At 38.9% G+C, this 21,786-nt stretch overlaps 1 protein-coding gene across 1 annotated transcript in view; it reads left to right on the forward strand.

Moving 5' to 3' along the window:
- The window catches only part of LOC124554830, a 74,264-nt gene that overhangs the window by 38,865 nt on the left and 13,613 nt on the right, over positions 1 to 21,786 (forward strand). Inside the window, exon 5 of the mRNA XM_047128494.1 lies at positions 21,225 to 21,520. Coding sequence (XP_046984450.1) covers positions 21,225 to 21,520 — 296 coding nt within the window. The remainder of the gene's footprint in view (positions 1 to 21,224; positions 21,521 to 21,786) is intronic.

A 21,786-nucleotide genomic window follows, 5' to 3' on the forward strand; every position in this document is an offset into this window, starting at 1 on the left:
GAAAAAAAAAAAAGTTGACAGGCCACCAAAAGTCCTAGTCTCTATGGGTACTGTTGGTAAACATTTACCTATTCTAGAGATAATGCACAAATAGGGTTAATAAAACACTGCAGAAGGGCAAAATTGGAGCAACATTGTATGGAAAAAGAAAGAAAATGAAGTTGCTCTCTGTAAAGCAGTGTTTCACTTCTTATGATATAAGGAAGTAATATAAAATATGAAATAGATGTGCTGATTTGTGAAATGTTTTACTGTAACTGTTGTAGTATTAGTTATTGGTTGTAGACTTGTTTGATCCAGATACTGTTAAATAAATTGACATTAAGGATATTTAGCCTACCAGTGAAACTACTGGGCATAATTTTAAGCTCTTGAGATGTTGGTTTGAATATTCACTACCCTACTGCTCGTGGAACACACAGAAATACATAATGAAGTGATCATTTCATTTATCTTTCCATAGAGTAGCTATAACTTTGAATTTCATTATTATTTTGTCACTTTGGGATTGCTAGGATGGGATGAGTGACAGTCGTGCTGCAAATAATGAGAATGATTGCATTATGGTCCACTGCCACATTTTCAATCAATTTTAACACTTACTGCCAATTGTGGAGTTGAAATGGAAATATTTTTGTGATGATTATTTATGGATTCATTATGGATCTGAATGTAAACCAATGCCTTCAGTGTTTGCACTTGGCATTTGAAATTACTTTTCCTTCTGCGATTATGCTCATCTAGTAAACAACATTCAGTGAAACACTTTATGCAAGGGATTGTGGATTTGCTACATAGTAATACTCTGCATTTTTTTGATTTATTGTTTTTTTATTTATTAGCACTTGGTTTAGGATTATAAAGGTCATATCAATTATAACTGAGATGACTAAACATGGACCACTTAACACCACTCTTGATAATGATGTGACTTATGCCTGAGGAATAGTTTTCACACGTATGTGAGCTAAATAATCTATCACTAACACCCAGCTTATCATTCCGAACAGCGTGAATAACAGAGGAATTTAAATAAAGCCACATATATCTTAGGTAACTGGAGGGTTCTGTAAATACCTTCTAACCCTTATCATCCGCTTATACAATAAGGGTAATAACCAGACACAGATAAATTTTGAGTGTCAGTGTAATGAACAATGACCTGGTACACTGGCCTGCCTGTGTATGGTTTGTGAACTATTCTATGCCTATTTAGAGGTGAGGTGAGATAGTTTTTTATATTAACAGTAAGAAGCGCAAACTACAAAGCTTAAATGATTTACAATCAAACATTACGTACAGTGATTCCCATTACAGTTGTGACAACATTAGCAAAGACTGCAGCATACAAGGACCTTCACAGGAATCTCAGTAATACAGTAACTAGGGAAGCAGGCAATTATGATTTAGTAATTTGTGATTTAGCAAAGGAAACAAAATGTAAAAGCATTTCATTAAATGAGCACTGTAAATCATGATTTTTTTTATTTCTTATTTTGTAATGAGTGGAATTTACTTATCAGTGTTAAGGAAATTGTCCAAAGCAGAGAGAGAGAGAGAGAGAGAGAGAGAGAGAGAGAGAGAGAGAATCTTTATAACATTCTTTGAAGTAAAAATTTTGATACACACATCTTCATTAACCTACATAGTGGACGGTGGGAATGCAGCCAGATACAGTGATAACAATAAATGAAATAGCCTCATAGTGCAGTAATGGCATTACGAGTTTTACTGCATGATCAATCTGAAGACTTCACATCTCATCTTCAGATATACATTTGAAGATAGAAAATATTATTGCACTAGTACTGGTATTTGCTATGACTAAGTATAATTTCTATGTATTGGGATTCAGCACAGACCTCCAACCCAACCTTAAGAATGGTTAACTGATTAGCTTACAGCATATACTTTACAAGAAATGTATGTTGTGTTGTATATGAACTAATTTATGTAATCTTAATTCTTTTTTTACCATGTGCACAGGTATATATAAAGATGAGACATGAAATCTTGAAATCAATCATGCAGTAAAACTTGCACCAAACCTGCAGCCTAAGGATATTTTATGTATTGCTACAACTTTGATATTTTTTATTTCTTTTGAGAGAAAATTCAAGCATAGTGATGGAAGAAATGAAACATATTACAATAATGGGTATAAAGTATGAACTATGTTGTATTTGAAATTGTGGAAATAAGAAGTTTCTGTAAGACCTTCTTGCTAAAAGCACCAGCATAAGTATTGTACTCAATTAAATACAAATGTGTGAATAGTGATAAGTGTACTTGTGCTTGATGTCAGGTAAATGATTTACTTAGCCAAGAAGTGGTTTCTATAAAGCCCCTCTTACACTTTGTGTTAGTATTATCAGAGCCTGTCATTTGTTGAACTATATTTAACAGGTTCAGATATTTACATTTATTGTGGGCTATGCTGTTTGGAAATGAAACCTGACCCTAACTAGAGATTTTGCTCTGAAGACTATTTCTTATATTAATATAATTAGTGATTCTTTTTATGTCCATTACAAAACATGCAGTTGACACTGAAGCATTTTGTCTCTGAAGAACGTCCATTTTATCTGGCAAATTATCAGTAAAAATACAAAAATGGTACGTGGTACGAGTAAAGACAATAAATCACTGTAGATAATTTCGTTGAAATATTGAACCAGCAGGAAAGTAAGCGACTTTTTGGGTGGAGGGAGGAGGGTGGGTCAAGATATGGGATAGAAATAGGGGTAGTGGTACATGGAGAACAGGGTATAGCAGAAACCGATACAACGAGGATTACAGACTTGAAAGATATGTTAAGAGTGAAAGTTTTGACCTGCAAATTTCAGTGAACCTGGTACATGTAAGGAAGGGGAAGCCACAAGACACATACTGTGCAACAGCAGTGGAACTTAATCATGTTGTGCTAAAAAGTGTAAAATCTGACCTTATGGTCAATCTTGCCCTTGGTAATGATTTGAGATTGAGCTATTAATGTAGGAAGATTGGAGATTATGGACAGCACATGGCTATATGGTTTCTTATTAGAATACCTCTTAAAGAACACACTGAAGAAAGGCTATGACTTTAGCCTCTAAAATTTAACTGAAGTTGAATTTGTTGCTGGGAGTAATTGGGAGTCAAATCTGTTGAGACAGCTCCTCACTGTCATTTCTGATATTTGTTCAGTATGAAATTTCTGGAAACAGTTGAAACATAATATTTACTATAGCATCTTTTAATACACAAATATTATCAATGTCTCCCAGATTGGTGAAGAACTTTAAGAAATATAAGGCAGTTGTCTGCTTTCATAATTCCATTTGTAGCCCAAAGCAGTAACAGTACTGGGTGAGAGAAATTTGGTGAATGAAGGCTGTAATATTTTTTAAAAGCTGCTCTTAGTTACGTCACTAGTTTCAGCTTGAAAAGCCAATTTCAAGTGTTTACCTAGAGCAAGTTGCCATAAATATGGAAATGGCAGCAAAATTTTGTAATACACTACCATTTGTGATAATGTTTAACAAACAGTAAGAGCAGTTAAGGTGGGAAATAAATTCTGTAACAGGAATGCTTGGATGCAGTGTTCTATGGGGCAGCTACAGCTGAAACATAGAGCAAACACTGTCAAATATTGAGAAGTTCTACCTTGTTATGCAAACACTCATGATGTAGCCACATCAGCTGACATGGCCATAAGCGTAAGAGAGTCATCATTTTATTTTTCTACTTATTGTCAGACGCTTAATGCATCAGCCTTTATGTCAGTCAATATGTCAGTCAGTATGTCACAGGTTTAGTAAGCACTACCATGTTGTGACAGTCTTCCCCCATGCAGACTAATCATTCACCTCATTGTAACAGTGCTTTGCTTGTATTACACTGTTAAATATTATTTCACAGTCCTTTGGGGCAATTTACAGCTCACTGAGAATATAGAACAGTTGTCAGATATCACAACCAGAATCTGTTTATTGTTTCATAATACCACAGTGAATGTCAACTGTTACATTCTTGTTGTAGACATTTGCCTGTGTCAACAGTTTTTCACACTAAAGATACAATTTCCTCAGTTTACCCATTTACATTATAATCTTTAATCAGAAATTAAATACATGCTGAACCTTTCTGTGTCAGTAATCAGGGTAGTTTTGAAGTGTATATACACAAATTACCATTGCACTTTAATAAATAACTGTGACCTGGATGTCCCAAAGTGGTTTAACCATCTAAATTGCAGTGGTATTTTATTTTATTTGCATCACCTTGGAGCATTCCTTCATGAAGTGTGTGTGCTATCTATTCAATGTAATAGTTTTGTGTAAGAAATACATGTAGGTTGTAGTGTTGTGTTACTGTTAACGATGCCAGTGACAGAGCAAGGGAGAGGATACAACCTACTATCACAACATATCCTGTTTCTTTTGGATGTCACTAGGTGGGGCATCACACTTAACACACTCATTTTATGAGGAGATTGCTTACTTTTGTACTTTTACTAATACATTTTTATTAACATTCTACAATAGAAGCTCCAGAATAGTGGATACGGACACATAAATGGGATGGACAAAAATGTGGGAACACCAAAACCACAACAAATTACAATGCCTAATAAGTGTAGGAAACCCATTGGTATTTAAAACAGCTTCCAGTCATCTCAGAATGGATAAATCCAGGTAATTTATGGCTTTCAATGGAATCTTGTACCATTCCTTCTGCAAAATGGTGGCAAGTTCAGGTAATGATGATGGAGATGGATAGCTATCAAGCACCCTTCCCTCCAAAGTAAACCACAAAGACTCAATAATATTGAGAACTGGTGACTGTGATGAGCAGGAGTGATATTACATTTCATCCCTGTACTCACAAAATCAGTCCTGGTTGATGTAAGCTGTTGTCATGTTCCAACACGGCATCATCATTTGGGAATGAATGTTGTAACATGGGATGGACCTAATCAGCCAGAATGCTCACATAACCTTGGTAGTAGTACGACCTTGCAGAATACCTATTCAGCCCCTGGTGTACCATGTTTCACATTTGGGACACGAACTTAGCCAGAAGTTCGAAACAGTGTCCAACCAAATGACTTTCTTCCATGGCACCATAGTCCACATTTTATGGCTTTGGCACCACATTTTTCTGTTACCAACACTTTCATCACTGATGAGTGGTTTTGGAATTCCAGCTCACCCTGCAATAATTCCAGATTGCCCTGCAATTGCCTGCTTATTGAGCTCCCTGAATGTTTTTTTGATGCTGACAAGGTTCATGAGTGTGACATTCAGTTGTGCAGTGACTTTTGTAGCTGTCATTCTTTTATTTTTCCTCAGAATCCTCTTCAATTATCATCTGTTATGATCACTCAACACACACTTCATCTGTGTTGTCATTTAGCAGATAATGTTTTCCTGCTTTCCCTGTATGTGGTATACATCTTTGATATGGTGCCTTTTGAAACATGAAACACCTCAGCTCCCTTGGCTACAGAAGCATCCATCTGCATTTATGTCCAAGCATGCATTTCTTGCATTGTTTCCATATTTTTGTTCAAACCCTGCTCAATGGAAAGCATATTTCTGCAGAGTCACTGTAGGCTCAAGAGAAATTCTGTGAAGGAACATTCCAAGCAAGACCAATCCATAGCACAAGTTTCAATACTAAAGTTTGAAATAAACAGCTGAAAATTAGCTCAAGCAAGCATAAACATGTCCATTGTGATAATGCAAAATGCTGCTCTAGCAGTTATCTAAAAATAACTGGCAGAGGTGCTACCCAAGAGATGTGATGAAGTTGGCACACAACAGTGCTTGGGGTGTCCCACTGGTGGCGCTCTCAGCAGTATGATAACAATTGTGAGCTCCTCTGTATTGCTGTCTCAGGGGGGATAGCAAACCCTTCCCCCCCATGTTATCAGCCTGTGGGGATGCTGATGCACCAGAATGGAATCTGATACAGCAATGACGGGAAGGAGCCACCAAGATCCTTGCCAGACTCCTGCCAAATGATGTTGTACTGGCTAGTGAGGCCCCCACAGAAAACAACATGGCTAGTGGAGAGTCAGAAGGAGTAGAGGCATAGAGGTAGGTGTAGAGGTAGAGGTGTAGAAGGTCTAAACTGGCACTGAGTGGAGTTAGACCTCTCCTCTGATGGTCGTTATCTCAGCTAGTTCTGCTAGCATACCAAGGCCAGAGGTACAGGTAGAAAAATCAAAGAATGTGACATGTCAGTTTCTCCTGAGATGAAAAATGGCTTTTCTTTTTGAATAGGAGAGAAACGAATTCTGTTTAAGCTGAGGGAACACGTGAAATATGTCAGTTTGATAAAATAGGGGATTTGATTTTTTTGTAGGAAATGTGGTTGTTGTGGCTTTTACCAATGGGAGAACCAGAAAAGAATATAAATTATTATGTTTATGAGGATAGGTAACTATGTGGGATTTGACGACACTCCTATTAACACTGATAGATGACGTGGACTTTTACGTAGATGTACAGGTCTGGAAATGGTCTGTTTCCATGTTAAAAAAGGAAACAAAATTTTATTTGTTTTTTCACTATTGTGTCAATTTTGATATTCCTAATGTAGTTACCTTCAAAAACAGATTGATATAATACCCACCACATTTGTTGCACAAATAGTATATATGCAATATGTTCTAACACATCAGTAAAAACTTCTGCTGCACCCATAATCTGAGCAAACAAGTCGTTCTCCAAGTGTACTGGGGTCTCATAAACAAGACTCATCATTGAGACCCACAAGCAGAAGAAATGGATGGTAATTGCAAAATTTGTTGTGTGAGCCATTATGTTGAAACCATATTTTTTCATCAAATCTACCAGTACATTTGGCAGAAAAATCAGGTATCTCTGACAAATCAGGAGGAAAGGAGAGATGTATGACTGAAAAAAAATCACTGCCAGTGGTACCTATCCATACGTAGTTGCTGACAGCAAGCTGAAATCCGTGGGAATGTGGCCGTTTTGATTATTGAAAATGGTTTCCTGGTAACGTGTATTGTCAGTATAAATACTTTACCTTGTAAATAAGGTAATGCCCACATAATACTTTAGTAACCAAGCACCAAAGTTGACACAAGCACCAAAATCTGACAGGTTTATAGTCTGCACCTTCTGGTAAGGATAAGGGTACAGAAACTGCTTATGTAGAGCGCAGTAGTGTTGTGAAGCAAATCCTTGTCACATGCAATGGCTGCAGTACTCGGCACACAGTTTCTCTTCAACTCTAAGCATATCTGCTTCAAAGTCAACACTGTTTTGACTCCTAGGAGTACCACAGTTTTCCTTATTGACTGTGAGCATCCACAGAACCACTCTTACAAAACTTGTACGTGATAGAATTGTGATGTGGAAAAAACTGTCAGTAACATCAGCTGCCTGTATCACATAAGCACTCATTGTGGCCAACGACAAACGTGAACACTATATAAGAAACATCAATATTAATGCAAAAGTTAAAAATATGAGTTAGTGTTATTTTATTATAGGTTAACTGGCTGAGTAAATCAGTTCAAACATTAGAGGAAGACAGTGACCTCCAATAGTATCATGCATAGTAAAGTAGTGTAGTGTTGAAACCAACATTTGAGTGGGTGGCAGTTTTACATTTATGCTACATGGAAACATATCATTTCTACACAAATGTTGTACACAAAACTTCACCTGCTAGTCATGTCTATAATGTTTAGAAATACATAGCTGAAACATTGTAACACTTTGTATCATCATCATCATCATCATCATCAAATGTCAGACAGCAACTGACAGATAAAAGTTTACTCTAGCATTTTCCATTCTGCAGTCTGCACATATACACATTCATGTTGTTCTTGCACATTTTTTAATCTCATCTGCCCACCTTACATTAAATCTTGATCCAGATAAGAACTCCCTTGGTCTGGATACCATCAATTTGATTGGCTAAATGTTCCACTCACTCCCTTTCATTTTCACTGTGGTTGTAATTACCGAGTCATCCTTTTGTTTTCTTGTCCTTCCTAGTAATTCCTAAAATATAATTATCCTCTGCTAACAAAGTGATCACTAGGTTTTGGATGTTTTTTGTCTTAGAATTTCATGTCTCACTACCTTAAGTCATAACTGAGAACACACAATAATTGTAAACTTCCATTTCTGATGTATCAGAAGCTCAGGTTTGAAAACCACATTTAGTCTCTAAAAACATCCTTATTTCTCTTTCCATCCAGACATTGTTATTAACTGCCTGAAATACATAAACTAATCCACTGTTTTCTGTTTGATATCTTTATGAAACATTATTTTAGTCTCATTGTGATTGATTTTTAAGCCAAATTTTAAACTTGTTCAATGAAGTTCATGTTTTTGAAGAGAGTGTGTGCAAGAGGCAAACAGTACAATGTTATCAGCAAAATCAAGGTATTTCAGACACATTCCACTAACATGTATTCATTCTTCCTTTTTTTCCCTGTTTGAGCATTTGAAAAGTTTCCCTAAGGTTGCTGTAAATAGTTTTGATAAGAAATCATTTTGCCAGACTCCTCTTTCAGGTCTGACTTACCCACTATCCTGAAAAAGTCTAGTGGATGAAGTAGCATTGAAGTGTGCACAGCATTCTAGAAATGTGATAAGCTTCGAGGTGTTGTAGAGGGTGTCTTGAGGAACAAATTGAGGATAGAAATCAGTGTCCAATGCTGCCACAGAGCATTGAAGTTATAGGCACTGATGCCTGCCATTAGGCCAGCCCTTCATCAGCGAATGTAACCTTTTACACTGAAAGATTATAGGCAGAAAGTCTCGCAAGGTTGTTTGTTAGTCAACGATCGTGACTGACTGCCATTTTCACAGGAGAGAAGATTGAGCTAGCTGCTGTGTAGACGTGCCTTATCTCCTACGAGTGCAATGCTCTGTTGCCTTGTTGGATGACAATTTTGGACACAGATTTCCATCTCCAGTTTATTTTTCTCCTGTTTACTGAAAAACATTGGACACTTAGGGTTCCAGGAGAAAAATAAACTGTGATGGAAACCCATGTCTGAAACTGTCATTCACCTAGGCAACAGAGCATTACATTTGTAGGAGACAAAGCCTTTCTATGCAGCAGCTAGCTCCATCTTCTCCATTGGTGACCACAGCAATCAGTTGCAACCCATGAATAACAATCAATATTGCGAGATGTTCCACCTATGGTCGGTCAGCATAAAAAGTCACGCCTGCTGCCAAAGAAGTGGCCTAGAAGCAGGCACTGGTGGCTATAACTTTGATGCTCTGCAGTGTCATTGGATGTTGTTTCTGGACATGGGTTCCTATTCTCAATTTGTTCTTCAAGACAGCCTCTACAACCCATCATAGTTTGTTGCTCATTTCTAGGTCATCCTGTATATTCTGTAGCATACCAGAGTTTCATGCAAGTTAGAGGGCAGCTATGCTATGCAGTCTGCAAAGAGAGAGATGTTGAATACTATACAGACTTACCATTGTGGTCTGTTTTTCTATCCCACACTATCAGCACCAGCTGTTACCTGGCAACTCTTGAAAAATTTAGATACTTGCAAGACTATAGCTATTGCATGTTAGTGTAATACTATTTGTGTTCACTTTAGGTCAGTCATAATTAAAAACTACACCACCATTTGTGAACATTTCAACTCTTAGGAGGAGATGTGATTACAATGAAATTTATTCCACAGTTAAGGGACAAGACAACACAAATGATTAGAATTACAGAACTGTTCATGATTTTGACAGAGAGAATTCAGTATGATGTGTAGCTACATGCTAGAATCGGAGTCTCTGGACCCTGCAGTAGGGAATCAGAGAGGTCCTGTATATGCTGCTGGGGGTATAAACTGCCATGTAGTTTGTATTCACATCCACAAAGCACCAACAATGTTTGGAGATGGACCAAAATGATCAAGTTGCTGACCGAACATATTCTGGACATGTTTGATAGGCGACATGTCAGGCAAATATGCAAGCCAGAGTAGCAGTGGTACACATTGTTCTTCAAAGAAGGATTGCACTTTCCTGGCCACATGTGGGCGGGTAATGTTCTGGTGAAAAAAGCCATGTCGAGGGGCATTACTTCAGACTCTAAAGCCTGCCTGGCATAGCAGATGCTGTTCAGATTGCCCTCAATATGTAGGAGATGAGATTGCACATTATAGGCATTGTCACCCCAAACTGTCACATTTGTCATTTGCCCTCTATGCTGCTCAACTTTGCAATCTGCCTGATTGTGTTTAACACAGTAGCACCTAACACGTATGCAGCTATCACTCACTGCAGGACAAGTCGAAATGGGATTCATCAAAAAACACTTCATTCTGCCACACAGTACACAGTGATGGCATTCAGGTGCTCATTGCAGTCTGAGGTGTCGGTGGTTTCTGGTCAGTGGAAGCCAACACAATAACGTGTGCCGTTAGTCCAGCCCCAGCAGAGGGTGTTGAATCATCTACACAGACATGTCCACACCCCCTACACTACAGCAACATTGAGCCAACACTGTGGACACAGCTGTTCCGTTGGTTGTGGCCATATGGATAAGATAGTGATCATTCCATTCTGTGGCCATATGCTGTGTCCAGTACCCACTCGTAACTGTGCATGACCCTCTTCTATCTGCTCATTCCTCATACCCTTTTTCCAGAAGCCAATCATTCTGCCCCATTCAGACTCTCTGAGATACTTATACTGCTCTCTTGGACATTGAAGAGTCATACCAGCACTTGCTTGCAACTCATTTGATGGTTCTGTTCTGTCTGAGGGTGGCATGACACTGACCTGTCCATGCCATATGAAAGAGAGTGCTGCTGGATCTACAAGCATGTCAGCTTTCCCCAGTCTTAATCACCTATTATTGTTCCACTGTTCTATACATCCTCCAGTTTTGGAGTGGTCCAGACCATTATTTCTGAGTGTTGCAATTTTCACTAACAGTAGAGTACAAATGCTAAGAAAAACCTTATTGTTCCTATACTGACACAGAAAACAATTTAATTGTTCTATGCACACCCTGAAGTGCACACTATGGACAAGCACGGCAGAATGATGTTACTGGGTGATGAGTCATGGTACACTGCCCCTTCCCTACCTCTTGCCATCTTAGGTGCACATCATTCTAATATAGTTTAAATTAATGCATTGTTTCTCAAAAGCTTTGAGTACAAATTGTGTTGAAACAGTCAAAAAGCTTTCTCACAACCTATGAATCACAAAAAGGGGCATTTCATATTCATTTTTTCATTCTACAATTTTTGGTCATTATTTGTAAATTGTCTATTCTGCTAAGTCCACTTCAAAAGACAGCATATTTCTTTTCCTGATTGAACTCCATTGTTTTTCTTGTATATTGTTGAATGAATTAGAACACTGTGGAATAAAGGATGAGTTATTTGGTAGGGTTCAGTCTTATTTAAGCAATGGAAAGAAGAAGGATGCTTACATTTTCATATAACAGAAAATGAGCTGGTATCCAAATGGATACTGTAATATGAAGTGCACCACAGGTTAACATATTAGGTAATTACTTTCTTGATATACATTGCTGGCCAGTAAAATTGCTACACTAGGAAGGACAGCAAATAGTTAAGTGTTACTTGCTGTATGAATATAGTACAAAAGGAATAATACATGATTATATCTGTAGGTGATTTGGGTTGTATTTTAACACATTTTATCCTAATGACATAAATAAATTTACATTTTATCATCATGTCATAAGTAAAAGTACCACATTTTTCTTTTAAGAGTTTTCCTCTATTCTTACACCAAAGATTGCCTTTTAACAATAAGAAAACATTCATTTTGTAAAAAATTTTTGATATATGAGGAATGCTTTTAATTTCCTTTCGAATACTTGTACATTATTAATTTCCTTTTTTTTATGTTAATGGGAAACTTATTGTATACTTTTATACCCCACTCAGTAACTCCTTAGTTTACTTTCAGGAGAGTTGCCAAGCCTTGGTGGAAATTATACATTGGATATATGTGAAATACGACAACAGCATAATTGTTCTGTCAACAAAGTGAAAAATTCTTCTCAGTGCAAAGCATGCTGAGCAGCCGATCGGCACAATCAAAGTGCATAATAATATAAATTGACATACAACATAGCTTCTACATTTGATAGCAGTGGTTATTAAGTGGGATGACTTGATAAACACAAAGTAAATTATAGTGTGAAGTGGCATAATACATAATTAACAATATTTGGGAAATGAGGTGTATCTGATATTATGATTTAGAAATTCAGAGACAGAGTAGAAGCAGTGTTCAAGCAATAACTGTTTCAGCCTTAGCTTAAATATATGTAATTTTGGTAGGCATTTTAGGCAAGAAGGCATACGGTAATGTAATATATCTCCAATACGATACACTCCTCTTCGGCATAAGTTGGTACTTACTGTGTTTATGTGTAGATTTAGCTTCTGCCTAGTTTCATATATGTTTATATAGTAGTTATGTTTGAAGAGGTTTTCTTTAAGATTTTCTCTGTTGTGATGAGATAAAACTACTTTTGTCCAGCCATAACTGTGGGTTCCTTGATTGCTCTGGGACAAGGCTCATCAAACTACACTCATGCTCATAAATTAAGGATAATGCTGATACATGGTGAAACAATGCTGTGGTGGGCAGTTTGCATGTTTAAATCACCTCGGGGTATGACCATGCGGTGCATTTGACCTGCGGTCATCGTACGGTGGCACTGGTAGGAGTCCACATATGCAAAGATGTGTTGGTGCATGTCAGAGTACAGGGCAGTGAGGAAGTGTGCAGACGTTTTCAGATGTCCTAATGGTGACTGTGTGTTGAAAATGGCTCAAGGAACACATATTGATGACGTTATGAGGGGTAGAATACTAGGGCGACTCGAGGCTGGTCAAACAAAGCAGGTCGTAGCGTGGGCCCTTTGTGTGCTACAAAGTGTGATCTCAAGATTATGGCAACAATTCCAGCAGACAGGAAACATGTCCAGGTGCTACAGTAAGGGACGTCCACAGTGTACAACACCACAAGAAGACCAGTATCTCACCATCAGTGCCCACAGACTGCCGTGGAGTACTGCAGGTAGCCTTCTCGGGACCTTACTGCAGCAACTGGAACAGTTGTCTCCAGACACACAGTCTAACAGACGAATGGACAGACATGGTTTATTCTCCCAGAGACCTGCAAGGTGCATTCCACTGACCCCTTGTCACAGGAGAGCCCATAAAGCCTGGTGTCAAGAACACAGTAAATGGTCACTGGAACAGTTTTCCCAGGTTATGTTCACAGACAAGTCCAGGTATAGTCTGAACAGTTATTCTTACCAGGTTTTCATCTGGCGTGAACCAGGAACCAGATACCAACCCCTTGATGTCCTTGAAAGGGAGCAGTATGGAGGTCGTGGTTTGATGCTGTGGGGTTGGATTATGATTGGTGCACATGCAGCCCTGGATGTCTTGGACAGAGGAACTGTAACAGGTCAGGTGTATCGGGACGTCATTTTGCACCAGTATGTCCAGCTTTTCAGGGGTGCAGTGGGTCCCACCTTCCTCCCAATGGATGATAACACACAGCCCCACCGAGCTGCCATCGTGGAGGAGTACCTTGAAACAGAGTATATCAGGCAAATGGAGTGGCCTGCCTGTTCTCCAGACCTAAACCCCATCGAGCACATCTGGGATGCTCTCGCTCGACTTATTGTTGCACGTCTTCAAACCCTTGCGACACTTCAGGAGCTCCGACAGGCACTGCTGCAAAAATGGCAGGCTATACTCCAGCAGCTGCTCGACCATCTGATCCAGAGTATTCCAACCCGCTGTGCGGCCCGTGTACGTGTGCATAGTGATCATATCCCATATTGATGTTGGGGTACATGCTCAGGAATCAGTAGCGTTTTGTAACACATGTGTTTTGGGACAGTTTTCTCAACTTATCACCAATACCATGGACTAACAGATCTGTGTTGTGTGTGTTCCCTATGTGCGTATGCTATTAGCGCCACTTTTTTGTAGTGTCACGTTGTATGGCGCCACATTCTGCAATTATCCTTAATTTATGAGCATGAGTATAGAACACATGAAATAATAGTTCACTTTATGACACAAATGAATAAAAGTTTTAGTTAACTTTGACACATTTCTTTGCCACAGGAGTCCTGTATAATTTACAACTGTCATTGACTATGGAAGCATTACTTAATGCACTAAGCGACAAACTAACAAACTGTTCTCTCGAGGCACAATGTGCAGCATGTACTGAAGTACAGCTTCATCAGAAACTTTAACAACTTGTTGGTCCTACACTGTGATGGTGACTCCTTCAGATGAGGTCACAAACTGGGACAGAGCTCTTCCAATCTTGGTCCTATATTAGCCTCAATGCGAGGGCGCTGCAGTGCTTGGGGAGAGGTGCGATCTTCAGAAGCATCTCGCATATGCTGTTGCAGATTGCAGCACGCCCTCACTAATTTTTGTGGTATCGATATGCATTGTTGACTTTAGCGTGGCACCACAATCTGGATTATACCACTTCCCCCCCCCCCCCCCTTCCCCCATTCACCAACCTCTGCACTGTCATGTAGGGTGGATGCACGTTACAACAGGGGATGGGGGGAAAGGAGGACTGGATGTGGATGCAGATGAGGATGCAGGGAGGGTAACTGTGGCCAATGGCACACCCCTGCCCACATCCTGGTATCCAATGCAAGGGTGACCGGGAACACCAGCCAAAAAACCAGCCGCAGGGTGCATGCGCACATCCAGGCATACAGACACTGTAGTCAGTTGGATGGCATGAGGATCTTATGGAGATGCATGATGACCTTTTGCAGACACCTCGTCCATGGACATCAGTTGGGCAGATGTCAGTGCTAGTGGCTGGGTGTCGATCTCCATGGGCATCACAGTGTATGGTGCCAGTCATGACTGGTGAAGAGATGGCTGCGACAGTGGATGAGGACCCCAGCAGTGTGCTGGGTCTCTGGACAAGCATTCTCTGGTCAAGCAGAGTCACTTACAGACACACAGGTGCAGTGCAGCTGGTTTTGGTGGCACCTCAGTAGCCCAGCAGAATTATAGATGACGTAAGATGAATGTATGTGTGCCTTGGTAATGAATCCATTTACCCAACACTATTTCTTTCCCAAGACTTTGTAAAAGGCTTAATCCTGATGCTGAGACTTTGTTGCAGTGGAAAAAATTGTTTCCACAATGTGCCTTTAACCAAGTCATAATACTGCCGGTGATTTCCCTTCATGTGGCAAGGAAAAGTAGGAGGACAGAAAAATGTTCAGTGCCTGGTCCTGTGTATGGGAGGTATGGAGTTTCTCTCTGTGACTTTTGAATGTTTGAACAAGCTGTTTACCTTCAGCATTAGACTGTGGATGAAAAGATGCAGTGGTAACATGGTGTATGCCACTGGTGGCACAAAACTCTTGGAAACCAGCTGATGTGAATTGTGGACGATTGTCCGAGACAATGATCTCGGGAAGACCTTCAAGACACAAAACAGAAGACAAAGCTCATATCATACTTACAGTAGTGATGGATATCATGGGGACAACAAAACGAAACTTACTGTAAGCACCTACCAACTACAACAATCGCGTGTTCTATAACGGACCCACACCACAGTTGAGACAGATGTGGCCACTCAAAAGAGTGTTGCAGCAGAGCTGACTGATTTTCCACATGAACTTTGCAATGAGCAGTCATTTGCTCAATCTCAGTATCCATGCGAGTTGCTTTGGGCGAACTATGCACCACTGACCTTGATGCAATAAAGACAGAACTTCTCGCTTTAGAGTTTGAGGAATCATAACATGTGCATGGTCATTCTCTGTATGCAATATAAGAACATTGCATGTGGAAAGTGCATAATGATGAGAAAAATAGCATCGTGCCACTGGCTGGAGAGTTTCTTTCAAACTACATAGCCACCCATGGCACACATACTGCAAAACAACATGAAGAGATGCGCCAGAAGTAGTTACTGCAGCAACATGCTGAAAGTTGAGAGGAAAATTTTGAAGACATTCTATATCCTGACAAATGATGTGAGAACATGGTTCTTCAGACAAAGCAAATGCTGTATTGGTACCAACCAGTAAACATGACAGCATTTGAATTTTGGACAATGAACCTGTACAATAACTCATACTAATAATTAGACAATATCAGTCCCCAATGTTCACTGTCTGAGGTGAGACAGGCATGGCAGGATTGAACAAGGCCATCAAGTGCCAATGATTTGTCAGCAAATGGAACTTTTGACCATACAAATACTGTTGGAATTTTGTAACTCTTTTTCAAGCTGACTGTAGTTACACTGCACTTTGTTAAGAGTTTTTGAGGCAAAATCAATGGGCTTGTCAGAAGAACCAACCTTATGGGAGAGCACCCCTCCAGTCCCATAAGAATGCAAAGTGAATAAAACATCTATGACTTTCAGTTGTTGAAATGCATTCTGGCAATGTTTGGACCACACAAATGGAACATTTTTCTGGTGCAGCCAGTTAAGCAGAGCAGCAAGGTGCACAGCATTACCAATAAATTTTATATAATAGGTGAGCTTCCCCTTGACTGACTGAAGCTCCTTGACGATATGAGGCATCAACAGATCTCTAATCACAGCGAAGTCTGATGGAGTCATATGTATACCCTGTGCATTTATTATATGACCTAGATAGTTCAGTTCTTCCTGGAAGAAGGAGCACTTTTCCTTATTACACTTTAAGCCAGGTGCATAAAGAACTTGAAACAAACAGTCTAAATTTGCTGAATGACCTGTGATCACAATATCATCCAGATAGTTAGTACAAGAAGAGACTTTTGCTGTTAACTGTTCCAGAAATCACTGAAAAATTGCAGTAGCTTGAAGCACTTCTGAACAGTAGCCTTTGAAACTGGACAAACCTAAGTGAGTGTTTATCATGAACTATTGCTTGGACTGTTCATCCAGAGGTAACTTACAAATGTTTTTTGCAAATCTACCTTTGCAAAGTATCTGCCCTAGCCCAGTGTGTCCATCAATTCCTCAGGATGTGGAAGAAGATAAGAATAGTCTGTGGGTTTACTGTTCCCTTAAAGTCAGCACACAAATGTAAACTACCTGAAGGCGTCTTCAGAATGACCAAGGGCGATGGTCATTGGCTTCCAGAAACAAGTTTGATAACTCCATTGTCTTGCTATCATTGCAACTCTGAACAACTTGTTCACATATTGTAAGGGGGATAAGAAGCACATAAAAAAAATTGATTCTGTGCATTGTCCTTCACAGTGATGTGCGCTTCGAAGTCTTTAGCCCTTCCTCTACTTGGTCCCTGTAGTTCCGTGTACTTACTACACAAGTCAGAAATATAAGTGAGAGGCACAGAAACACTGATCTATAACACATTGTTCTGAATGTACAAGTCGAACAAATCAAATCCAACCCAAATATGTTTGCACTATTTTTAGAATTGAGTTCATGAAAAGAAACACACTTTGTCACTCCCTGGAAAGTTGCTGACAAACTACACATGCCAAGGACTGGAATTTCTTGTCCACTGTAGGCAGACTTAATAGAAGTAGGCAGCTGTAGCAGTGGGCTACCACTTCAGGTGCAAATGTCTATTTATCAGGAAAACAGAAGTACTGGTGTCAAACTATAGCTTGATTGTATTATGCTTCACTTTTCAATGAAATAAAAGTTTGTTCACCTGCCTGCATATTGCAATAGAATCCTTCCATAGTGTGGAAATACTTGGTTTGACTTGCACTGTGCTGGCCGGAGTGGCCGAGCAGTTCTAGGCGCTTCAGTCCGGAACCGCGCGACCGTTACGGTCGCAGGTTCGAATCCAGCCTCGGGCATGGATGTGTGTGATGTCTTTAGATTAGTTAGGTTTACGTAGTTCTAAGTTCTAGGGGACTGATGACCTCAGAAGTTAAGTCCCATATTGCTCAAAGCCATTTGAACCATTTTGACTTGCACTGTGAACACTTGTTGACAGCAAAGTTGTGGTTGCCACATGCTAGCACAGCAGCAACTGCCTCGCTCTCCCTGTCTGCAGCATGCACACACAGATTGAATGTAACCTTCACATCCACATTAAAAGCAACAAGCATTACAACGAGGGCAGCCTTTCTGATGATCCCTAGAGAAACACGAAGGACACGATTTTTTACCAGTGTTGTAATACACACTGTATACTAGAAAACTTAGATTGTTACTTCTACTGTTCTTAATGTTTGTATGAGCTCCTTTCTGAACTCCTGGAACACTATTCTGCACTGGAGACTAAGTGTCTCATGCCCTACAAAAGAGGTACATGGAGCCTCAAAATCAACCTGTGTTGAGTCCACAATTGTTTGAGATTCCACTATAGACAGTACTATTTTCAAATAAGGGTCATACAGTTTTAGAATCACCGCAGGAAAGTGTGCATCAGACACATTCTGTGTAATATCATCACGCCACATGGCTTCACTATAATGAATGCCACACAAACACTTAAACTTACAGTGTCTGGTGAGACCTTTGAGTTCCTCTACCCATTGCATGACTGTCTGAGCAGGCTTCTACTTCAGATGCTACATTAAATTCGCTATCACAATATTCAACTAGCGATTTCACTAGATCATTGTACATGACTGTCTCAGGAACAGTTTCGGCACACAGTTCAACACTGATGTTTTAGACATCAGGACAAACAGTGGACAAAAAGTAAGCATTGTTCTTCATACCTGTTACTTGGTAGGCAGAAAAGTATGCTTCTAATTGCACCCAGTAGTCTGACCATTCTTTGTTCTGGCTGTGGTATGGGAAAATTTTTGGAGCATCTAACGGCAGCATTACTGCATGCTTGTTCAGTAAGGACATCAATTGACTGACAGCGAGCAGCAGGCATTCTATCTGCTGTACCTGAAACTGTGCAATTTTTGTTATAGATATTTCCTGTGACAGCTCAGACATGGTAAAAATTGGTAGGACACACAAATACAATAGAACACAACAGAAACAGCAAGAAAAATGTGCACTACTCATATGCAGGCAGGCAGCTGCCAAGGAATATGAGCCAATTAAGCACCAATCATTGTCACTTTTGTTGTGACCACATTAAACTACTTTTGTATAATGTATTCAGTTTTTTTATTTTGAGTGGTAAGGTGCATTTCCCACTTACAATCCTCCTGAACATGTATGCATAAATATTTGTATGACAGTAATATCAGTGGTGAAAACAGGGTTTGCAGGATGGAGATTTAACTACCACATCTTTTTCAGCCTATTGGTCCTGAATCACTGTGCTAAGCTATGCATAATAGATGTGGCAGTTTCCTGCAGATTTTCCTCTCTATGTAATTTAATTAGAATATCAGAGTTATTGTCAAGGATTACTGTTGTTCCATCATGTAGTTTACCAGTCAAGTCATTTGCATACAGCAGGAATAGGACTGTTCCCAGAACTGAGTCTTGTGGGACTCCATACTTGATGTTTTGCTCATTACTGCAAACACTAGAAATTTTGTTTGTTTCACTGTCTTTGTATTTTACTCCTGTAATTTTTGACAATTATTGAGATATGATTGGATCCACCTTTCAGAATTTCATAATTATTTAATTTATGCAAGGGACTGTCTCGATCAATAACATCAGAGATTTTACTTAGGTCAAGAAATATCCCAGATACAGGTTGCTTATCACATTACATTTAAAAAGAAAAAATTGCTAACCGGGTTGACTTTATAGCTCTGAATCCATGTGAGTCTTATCAGCCTTCCTTTATTTAAGAAGCCAGTTAATCTTCTAAGGAACATTTTGATGAAGCCTGACAAAACAAACTGGTAGGCAATCCTTTAATGATTTTTGGCAATTCTCCAGGTGTTGCTGGATACATGAATAATGCCTTTCCATGAATTTTTTTGATTTGAATGTTCTCTCTTACTTTACGGCTGTTTGTCATGATTTGTGTTTATCAACTGCTGTGCCCTGTTTGAGAAATAATGGTTGAATGCACTAGCCACTTGTCTGGGATCAGTTAGTTTACTGTTGTCCATAATCAGCTCATTTCTCTTCTTATAATTTGCCATATGACTTTGGTTTTATTCTTTAAATTACACATTATTGTCATTTTCTATTTTTTTCTTTATAAAATAATTTGTTTTAGTATTCATTGGTATCCTTTGAAATGGGTATTAAGACTACACAGAACTAGTATTTTGCTTGGGGTACTCATACAATCTCTCCTCTTATTTTGACATTATGTCCAACTACATGTTGGTTTGGTTTGAATCTGTCTTTGGGAGAAGCAGATTTCAAAACATTCAAGAAATAATTTCAAGAATGAATTTAATTTCACATGTGCTGTGTTGGTTGGCACTTCCTTCCACAGTTCCTGATGTAAATGGTTTCTAAACAAATTAATAGATTCAGTATTTATTATTGTAATATGTTTAACTTGAATGTGACCATTTAGTGTTTTTCTGCTAGTGAGTTTTAAGGTTGTCATTTGACTGTTGTGATCAGGCAGATCATATATTCAACCCATTGTCATCAAGCAAGGTCAAGGAAGAGATTAACAGTCAAGGTCTTGCCGTGCCCATATACACTTGCTGAGTATGACATCATAAGGTACAGGTTGAAAGTGAACAATAATGAGTCCAATTGTTTATGATTATTATTGTTTAAAAGCAAATACAGTTTTAAAAGAATTGATACTAGCAGAGAAAGGAACTTTCTAATTTTTCCCCGCCATGTAAGCCGTTTATTAATTATTATTATTATTACTACTACTACAAAGGACAGTTTCCAGTTCTAATCTGGCAACACAGCATCATTCACAGTATTGTTCAGTACAGTACCTAGTTACATCTACAACTTCCTCTCTCTGGGTAGCAAGCGCATCCCCCTCCCCCTTCCCCCCAATGAAAATAGAAATATTTAGTTGTGGAGAACTTTGTTTTCCTTTATGGTTCCAAAAAGAGTCACAGTAAGTAGAATGTAGAATTTACAAGAAAAACAGAGCATAAAATAAACAAATTACAACCAGAGAATGAGTTCAATGTTCACTGTGACTAAAAGAGCACTATTTATACATACATATATTTCTGTGTGATTACATAAAAATAGGATTGTCTGATTATGCAAATAGTAAATAATAATTTCAATAATTGAAAAAATTGTGTTATAATGATACAACAATTAAATTATAGCAAATATATTCCAACTAAAATTTACTAATAAACTGTTTAGATGCTCGGTGAATCATAGCCTGCCTCATGCAAATCATCTGCTGCCTGTGCTTAAGGATATTAAAGAATTCTTGAAGAGGGCAAAGTATGAAATAGTCATACTTGACATTCACCACTTCCCCATGGGATTTGAAAAGAACACAGACCTACACCGTGAATTTGTTTCATTGCTGTATTCCGAGCTTGGCGATTACATACTGTCATTCGACAACATTACCTACAATTCTACATTGGCTGACGTGTGGCACACTGGACGTACTCTTATTGTGGCGTACAATGATTCTGAAACAACGACAGGTAAGGGTAATTTATTGGTAATATTGTGTAAAAATTTATTCGAAAAGCTGGAGGTCTTCTGTTACAACTTTTCTAAAAGTCTGCAATTAAATGATTTTTTTCAAATTTTCTGTAGAGAGAGAAACAAACAACTGAAGGTTGTGGCACATGATCTCCAGTTTTCAAAGTGACACCAACTGTACTCCAGACTTACAGAGGAAACATATGAGAGAAATTGGTTTCTGTTATTTTAGTAGACAGATTGTGTTTAGCTGCTGGATCATAGA

This window comes from Schistocerca americana, chromosome X, assembly GCF_021461395.2.
Source record: "Schistocerca americana isolate TAMUIC-IGC-003095 chromosome X, iqSchAmer2.1, whole genome shotgun sequence".
NCBI classification, from domain to species: Eukaryota; Metazoa; Arthropoda; class Insecta; order Orthoptera; family Acrididae; genus Schistocerca; species Schistocerca americana.